Raw genomic sequence first — 8868 nt, forward strand, 5'->3', positions numbered from 1 at the left:
AAAGAGGGTTAGATAATTTTAAAAAATCCAAAAATGAATCTTTTCCTTTTTTTACTTAAAGGAAAATCTGAAGGTCTGCACACTGCGTACAGCTGCGGGCGCCAGGCTGTGCAAACCGATTTATTGCAAGTGCAGAATACGCTCGATAATGTCAAAGATGGATAGACATGACAAAAATCACGACTGGTCAAACATTTGGAAGATTAAAAAAATATAATTAAATAGATGTCAAATATTCTCCATCAATACCAGTTCAGAGCAGCAGGACAAACTGGTTCCGGCGCAGCAGCAGCTCCATCTGGACGCTCTGGGTCTGAAGCCAAAAGGCTCAGATTATGTTTGCTCTTCCACTAATTGTACGGGAAAGAGATTTCTGAGTGGGACAGAAACCAGCCAGAATATTTTAAAAAACAAAATGAAAAACACCATGACTAAACTTTAACCTGCTTAAAGTTTAATCGTGTTATTTAACAAACAAAAGTGAATTTCAACAGCGACCTGAAAACCATCAGTAGCCATAAGTATCCATGGTTACTGATGGCTGATTGGCTTTTGGACCTGAACAAAATGAATCTGCTGTGGGCAAAGTGTGGGTCAGCATTTGGTCCGGACCGTAAACGGACATCAGAGGATTTTTCCATACGGCCCAAACGGTTCTATAAATACTTCATTTGGACCAGATGTGGCACAAATACAGAATTCTCCTTTCATTTTAGGAAGATTTGGTTTAGTCTGGGACCGAATCAGAGTAAAGCCTTTTGTCAGCAGGTCTTTTTATCCATGAAATAATCATTTCTACATACATTAGCTAATATATATTATTGTAAAAACAAATCACTTCCTAGTGAAATTGTGTGTTTCTGATATTATAATAACATAGAAATTATTACTAAAAAAAAAAATTATCAGCTCCACTTAGTGGCCCTGGGGCCCTAAGCGGCTGCTTAGTTTGCTTATGCCTTGGGCCGGCCCTGCAGACCGGTTCCTGAGCCCAACCCAACCTGGAGCTGCTCATGTGTGTGAACCTTTGGGTGACCGAGGTTTTCTCTGTCTGCATAGAAACAGAGCTGTGAGCCGTCTGTCTGAATGGGACCAGCAGGGCCGTAAAGTGGTGGGCCAATGGCCCCCTGACCCCCCCTGTTCCGGCGCCTATGGTTTACAGTAATGTTGGTTAATCATTGACCCTGGCAAATAAATTAAAACATTTCAATAAATGTTTAGAATGTCTAGACATCCTTATAGTTCAAAATCTGCAATAATCTGGTTCTAAAAGTATTTTTTAATACTTTGATAAAAAAAAATAAAAAAAACATTTTGATTCAGTTCCTGCATCCTGTGTTTTTTGGGAGTCCTTCATTATCCCACACCAGATCTGGCTTTTTGTTATAACGCTTTAATTAACCAACTCTGAGATATTCAGCATATTTTTACCGGATATGGAAAAGTTTCCACATTTATCTGAGTTTTAATCTGTGTGTTTTAGCTGGGGACGGCCATCGGGTTCCTCCTGCCTCCAGTCCTGGTACCAAACACACCGGAGGACCTGGAGAGAACAGGTGACTGGGAAAACCAGAACCAGATCTGGACGGGCCGCTTCCAAAACCAGAACCGGATCTGGACTAGGCGCTTCCAAAATGTGGAAGGAAATGACGTGAAACCAAGTTTTACTGTGTAGTTACTATATACTGTATGTGCCGATCGATCGACCATCCATCATAATCGGCCGATTTCCTTGAAAAAGTGCCTGATCAGTGATCGATCAGCGTCTCTAGTTGCCGATCACCTGTATCTCCTTCTCGGCCTGCAGCTGGTCTCCTGCCTTCTCGCTGCGCAGCATCAACTCCGGTAGTGAGGAACTTTAACGCTCTGAGTGAACTGGGACGTTTGCTTGTTGATGTGGGAAATGACCTCGGGGGCAAAGCTCGCCACAACGCATCAACACAACCAATCTAATATGATATTTAAAAAACAAACACTTGATTGATTTGGCTGCACGGAGGCTCAACGCAGGAACAAAAGACGTCTGGATCCAGACAGCAGGTAGAGCAGCGCAGCTACCAACACGGTCAGAAAGCTGAACAAATAACAATAATTCAAGTCTTGAAGCCGCAGACTGAGACGCTGGTTCTGCTCCGGCTGTTGGACCGCCGCTACTGGTGGTGATGTTTCACAGACAGAGTCGCTGAACCTCCAGACGATGAACTGTCACAGCGAACAGCTGCTGAGAGCTGCAGCAGGGAACTGAAACACAAACAAACAGAGCCAATCAGAGCTAGCAGTAATCAGCTAGCCAATCAGAGCTAGCATTAATCAGCTAGCCAATCAAAACCAGCATTAATCAGCTAGCCAATCAGAGCTAGCATTAATCAGCTAGCCAATCAGAGCTAGCATTAATCAGGCTCTCAGGAAGTTTTGATTCAGTAACTCAGGATTGTTTATTTTGATGCTTTTAACTTTGAATGAATGTTTCCTTTTTTGTTGACATTATTTGATATTAGCAGGTTAATTTGACTCCTGTATAATTTATGGCTGAGAGCCTTACTGTTAAATATGATTTTACTGATTGCAGGTTTTTCTGTCCTTTTGACTGAATTGCTGCTGTTTTGTGCCTGCAAGTATTTTGTTTATGTCTAAATTAGGTGAATTTATTGCCAGACCATTTTTTCATTTTGCCAGATCACGTAGTATCATTTATACCTAAAGCAAAAAATTAACAGCCAGGTGATCATCAGTGATCATTGGTGATCGGTGATCGGCCTCATGGATGATTTCAATCGGCAGCAAAAACCTGATCGGCGCGTCCCAAGTAGTTGTCATGGAAATTAGACTGACTTGGAACATTTGTAGCATGTTTCATGTTACAAATGTGAAACATGTTTTTCTCATTTCATAATTTGCTTGAATTATTTTCCATGTGAACTTCCTGTGTTTCCTTGGCAACCATTAGCTTCTTCTCATTGGATGGTTTCTGGAAGCAGCTAAAGGTGATTTTCTGTCCCTCAGGTCGCAACATCAGCAAAATGTTTTATGGGACAGCTGCTGTTTCCACAGGCCTCTTCGTCCTCACCGTCATAGGTACACACACACACACACAACTTCATATTTCTACCCACATTAGCACTTAGCCTGACCCTCGTTAGCTCTGAAAGCTTCCCGTTCTGACTGAAAGCTTCCCGTTTTTGGATTTTGTGTCAGAGAGAGAAGTGATGAAGGCTGGAGGGTCGCTTTGAGTAGCAACATGCCACGACATGCTAACAATATGCAAAGACATGTTATGCCAACAGTATGCAAAGATATGCTATGCTAACAGTATGCAAAGTCATGCTAACTACCACTGTGGTTAAAGGCAAGCCATCAGATCCAGAGAATCTGCAGCTCAGATCCAGAGATCACCTGGATCTGCAGCCAAGGAGGTTCTTCAGAGTTCTGACTCAGATTCAGATGTACACCACACTTTTCAGATTCTTATTAGTTAAAAAAAGATTAATGCCGCCACCAGCCACTAGGGCCCTTAAATACGCTGAGTCTGCGTGTTTTGACGTTCTGTGGGTTTTATCTGACATGGAGGAACTTCTCTCACCTGAATGGCGTTTTGAACAGAAATCTGTTTCGTTTCTGCCTGTCCTGCAGTGATAAAAGACAAACCGCCTCTGCCGCCCAGCCAGGCGCAGGCCGTGTTACCGGGCGTCTCGCTGGACAATTACTCCTACAAACAGTCCATCATCAACCTGATCAAGAACAAAGCCTTCGTTCTGCTGCTCATCAGCTACGGTGAGGAGGAGAATCCCACTCTCACTTCTTCTGTTTCTGAGATTGTTCTGACCTGCAGGGATTAACCTCAGACGCTTAAAACAGTCAAACTAATCCCATCTGGCAAACATCAGGGATTAATCACTGAAAACCTGCAGGTGTGTTTGACATTAATTGCAATAATTGAGATATTTCCAGTCCAGACAAAAAAGGATTATTTTTTAAAGCTGCAGGCAGAGTCGCATGTTTCCCAGGTTTCACACAACCAAAACTTCTGCTTTTCAGTTTAAAGAGGTGAAAGTGGGCACTGCTAGCTAAAAGGCTACGCTAACCCTAAAGCTCTAACCATAAACATTAGCTCAGCTAATGCTAAAGTAATAAACCAACATGGTATTTAGCTCAAACTAAAGATTAACGTTATAGTAACAATTCATTTAGTAGAAGCTAATGTCAAAGCACTACACCAACATGGCATTTAGTTGAAGCTAATGCTAAATTGCTAACTTCAATTGCAATTATATCTGCAGTTCAAAGACTGCAACCTCTAGCACCATTTAATGTTGCTCTCACCACTGGTTAGCACTTTAGCATTAGCTTCTGTTAAATACAGAGTCAGTATAGCACTTTAGCATCAGCAGAGCTAATATTTATGGCTAGCTAGTGTTTTAGCTAGCGGCGCAGCAGGACTCTGATGTTCTCGCTGCCATCTGCAGGCATCCTGACCGGATCCTTCTACTCCGTCTCCACGCTGCTCAACCAGATCATCCTCCATTACTTCCAGGTAAACACCGACGTCGCCACGGTTACATCAGCAGCACGAAGAAACGCAGAACAGCGCACGGCTTAACCCAGCAAACCCCTCTGGGTTGGTCCAGAACCTGTCAGAACCTTCCTCTCTCTGTTCCTCAGGGTCAGGAGCTGAACACTGGGCGGATCGGACTGACCCTGGTTCTGGCCGGGATGGTCGGGTCCATCCTCTGTGGCCTTTGGCTGGACCACACCAAGACCTACAAGTAGGCTATCCGACATTTCATCCATCCATCCATCACTTCATCCATCCATTAAACACTTCGTCCACCCATCCATCCATCCATCCAACATTTCATCCATCCATCAACATTTCATCCATCCATCCAACATTTCACCCATCCATCCATCCATCCATCCAACACTTCATCCATCCATCCATCCATCCATCCATCCATCCATCCATCACTTCATCCATCCATTAAACACTTCATCCACCCATCCATCCATCCAACACTTCATCCATCCATCCAACATTTCATCCATCCATCCAACACTTCATCCATCCATTCAACATTTCATCCATCCATCCAACATTTCATCCATCCATCCATCCAACACTTCATCCACCCATCTATCCATCCAACATTTCATCCACCCATCCATCCAACACTTCACCCATCCATCCCTCCCTCCTTAACAGCTCCTGTCCTCCGTTGCCAGGGTAACCACTCTCGTCGTCTACCTGCTGTCCTTCGTGGGGATGCTGGTCTTCACCTTCACCATGGACCTGAACAACATCTACCTGGTCTTCTTCACAGCTGGAGTCCTCGGGTATGAAGGGGGCAGTTCCTCTGACCTCTGACCTTTCAGGTCCAACAAACAGACTGGAAACAGGAAGTTGTTTCAGGTGTAAACACTCTTGCTGATGGCGTGACAGAAACACTATCAGATGTTTACATGTCAACAGAAACAAATGATGATGTCATAGTGACATCACAAAGAAGGGCTTCCCAGAGCTCCAGATGTTTGCGGCTTTTAAAGGGCCAGTGTCGCATAAAATCAACTTTTTATCTTTAAATCATGTTTTAATGTTTTTCCCTCATGAAAAACAATCCTAGACTGTTGCTTGACTTGAGAAATCCTTTCATCTCCATGGCAACCATTCAGTTGTCCATAACGCCTGGGTGGACGTAGCCCCGCCTTCGAGGCGCAGCTCCTCCCCCACTCAGCTCCTTCAGACTAGCCAGCACCAATTAGCAAACAATTATAGAGCAAAGCTGGTAGAAACATTAAAGGGTTAAAAGAGGAGCCATGTTGGGATGACTTCCTGCAAGAGTTTTTAAAGAGACAGAAACCCAATTTCAAGACGTTAAATCAGGAAGTAAAAGTTTTATAACAACCGAAGGAAACATTGTTCCTCATTGTGCGATAAAATGAATCATGGATCTGAGCAGTGAAGACGACTTTCTTCTTCTTCTTCTTCTCCTGTCAGGTTCTTCATGACCGGCTACCTTCCTCTGGGCTTCGAGTTCGGCGTGGAGATCACCTACCCCGAGTCTGAGGGGACGTCGTCAGGACTGCTCAACGCTTTCGCACAGGTACCATGAAGACGGGACTCTGTCCTCCGGTCCGTCTCTTACTCTGGATGCTTCAAATGTTTTCCAGTTTCAGTGTTAAATGTTCATTAGAATTTACACTTCATTGGTCTTGAATTATTACCATTATATTACTTGAAAATGGTCTAAATACAGCAGCATTATAGTTTATTGCGATAACGTCCTGGAGGATTTATCGTCCAGAGACATTTATCTTTGCCGTTCTTGCGTCTCGTTGCTCCTGCAGCTCTTCGGCATCATCTTCACTCTGATTCAGGGATGGCTGACCACGGCCTTCGATCCGCTGGCTGGGAACGTCTTCCTGTCCGCCTGGATCCTGCTGGGTGTGATTCTGACCGGTAGGCCGGGTCCATCACTGATAATGTCATCAGAGGCCGCGGTGCTCTGACTTGTTCTTTTTGTTTTCAGCTTTAATAAAGTCAGAGCTGAAACGACACAACGTCAACATGGCGACGGAGAGCAAAGCCCTGCAGGCGGTGAGTGTTTCCTCCAGGCACGTCAGAGCAGCGGCCATATTGGGAGAGGCGGGTTCATCTGAAGAGCTGAGCTGCTGTTAGAAAAAACAAAAGTTTCATTTTATGCAGGAATGAATTTATTCACAAGATGAACATAATCCACAACATGAACCCAGTTTGATTAATAAACGTTGCTGAGTTCACAGAAACGACAGCAAAACAGATTTTATTGAAATAAAAATTATATTATATTTTTATCGTGTTTCTCAGATGTTAGCTAAAATGGCCGCTGCATTAGAAAAACATTTCTGTATCCACAACATTGAAACTTTAGCATCAGAACTGAACCTGTGGATTTCTGGCTCATTAGCATTAGCTAACACATTAGCTTGCTGCACTTCCTGTCCAGTCGCCCTCGGTGTGAGCGACCTTTAAAGCGTCGCCTCCTCGTGTCTGTCCTCTAAATCTTTTCTCTGAACGCGGTGAAAAGCGTCTCTCTGTAAATCTGGATGTGAACTTTAACTGTCCAGCCTGTTGCTGGGACGGGACGGACAGACTGTCCTCAGACAGACAGACTGTCCTCTGCTGACCAATCAGCTGCTGCTTGCTGCTTCTTCCCACCATAAATTCTCTTGTGTCTAACAGGGTTCTTTAAAGGGCCCTTTATCATGTGATCTCCAGCCACAAAATGCCATTTTATAGCACAATCAGTAACTATGTTACCTTTAGTTACCACATATGTCCAATTTGACCTAAAAGATGCTTTACTTCCTGAATTAAAGCCTTGAAATTGGGTTGATTCTAGATGAATCGTTTGGTCTGCTGCCATCCGGTGGCGGCGCTGAGAACTTCTCCACATTAATCCTGTCCTTCCCTCTGCAGCGTCCCACCGATCACCATGGCGACCGTCTAGCTGGACATCAAGCCAACGGCGTCCAGCTGGAGCCTTCCCTCAGCGTCTCCAGGGAAACATCTCTGTGAGAACCAGAACCAAGCCCAGTCGGCTCCAGAACTCAGTCGGGTCCAGGTTGTTACTTTCAGAAACAGTCTTCAATGGTCACAGCATCGCTCCGAGTCGGGTCAGAACCCAGACTGGATCTCCTGCTGCTCCTGGTCCAACCAGAACCATGATGATTGGACCGGAACAGAACCTGGACCATGTCTCAGTTGGTCCCGGTTCTGGTTGGACACATTTGGACTGAATCATGACAGACAATCAGCTGCTCCTTATAGTTCTGCTGCACAAACCGGTCCGGACCGAACAGAACCAGGGGGAACAGTGCACAGAAAAGTACAACTTCCTGTTTCCCGTTGCAGTGTTTCCTAAGTGAGGCCTGCGGGGGGCGCTGTGGGGCCACAACGTTGGAAGGAAGATGAGAAAAAAAATGTATTCAAAAACATTGAAAAATTTAAATCCCGTAATTTTTTTAATTTTAAATTTATCTAGTATTCAATCATGTTTTTTTAATAATATATAAGTGAAGATAATTTATGTAAATGTTATTTCTGATTATGATTTTCTGATCAAATTCATTTTTCCTCCAAGCGAGAAACGGAAAAGTTTCTGACAAAAGGCACAAAAAATCATTAGAACTTTGGGAATAAAATAAAATTTGATGTGATTAATATGAAATATTGTATTATGTGGTAAAGAAGTCATAATATATTATATGATATATCATGGCCAATTGAAATCAGTTATGAGTTAGCATTTACGCTAAAGGAATGTAATAATTATTGAATAAAAACATTAGAAAAGTTCATGTTTCTTTACATGTTTTGTATCTTTGTGAGTTTGCTAAAAAGGTCAGAGGTCAATGCTTTTCGGGAGGCCTTGGAATGGAAAAGTTTGTGAACTTCCTGTTTCCTGGTCAGGTATTGAAAACTCCTGAAACTGTTTTTCAGGATTTTCTGTCATCGTAGTTCCATAACTTTTATTTAGTAGAGAAATCGGTTCTCTGTTCAGAACCGAAGACGGTATTCTGATACCTGCTGCTATTTTTCCTCAAAGCGCCCAACGTTAACAGCATTTAGCTAACCTAAACATTTAGCTAATGTAAGCTAATACACTGCTAGTGGTAGCACTCATGCTAACATTATCTTTTAGGCTAAAGTTGGCATTGTGTATAATTTAGATTTTAAAGCTAAACTAACATACTGAAGTCGATAGCATTTACTATAAATTAGCATTTTAGGTAATTTTGATTTAAAAGTTAAATCTAACAAACTGAATGGAGTACGCCAGTTTTAGTTACATATTAGCGATAGCTTACATGAAGTCATTTTAGCTAATTCTG

At 43.1% G+C, this 8868-nt stretch overlaps 1 protein-coding gene across 1 annotated transcript in view; it reads left to right on the plus strand.

The window, feature by feature from the left end:
* Positions 1–8332, plus strand: part of LOC102218575 (feline leukemia virus subgroup C receptor-related protein 1-like) — a 10556-nt gene extending 2224 nt beyond the window's left edge. The window contains exons 2-11 of the mRNA XM_005813124.3: positions 1484–1556; positions 3004–3075; positions 3631–3771; positions 4464–4531; positions 4660–4763; positions 5221–5331; positions 5993–6098; positions 6343–6454; positions 6525–6592; positions 7454–8332. Coding sequence (XP_005813181.1) covers positions 1484–1556; positions 3004–3075; positions 3631–3771; positions 4464–4531; positions 4660–4763; positions 5221–5331; positions 5993–6098; positions 6343–6454; positions 6525–6592; positions 7454–7552 — 954 coding nt within the window. The 3' untranslated portion in view covers positions 7553–8332. The remainder of the gene's footprint in view (positions 1–1483; positions 1557–3003; positions 3076–3630; positions 3772–4463; positions 4532–4659; positions 4764–5220; positions 5332–5992; positions 6099–6342; positions 6455–6524; positions 6593–7453) is intronic.
* Positions 8333–8868: the final 536 nt, after the last annotated feature.

This window comes from Xiphophorus maculatus, chromosome 15 (assembly GCF_002775205.1).
Source record: "Xiphophorus maculatus strain JP 163 A chromosome 15, X_maculatus-5.0-male, whole genome shotgun sequence".
Taxonomy (NCBI): Eukaryota; Metazoa; Chordata; class Actinopteri; order Cyprinodontiformes; family Poeciliidae; genus Xiphophorus; species Xiphophorus maculatus.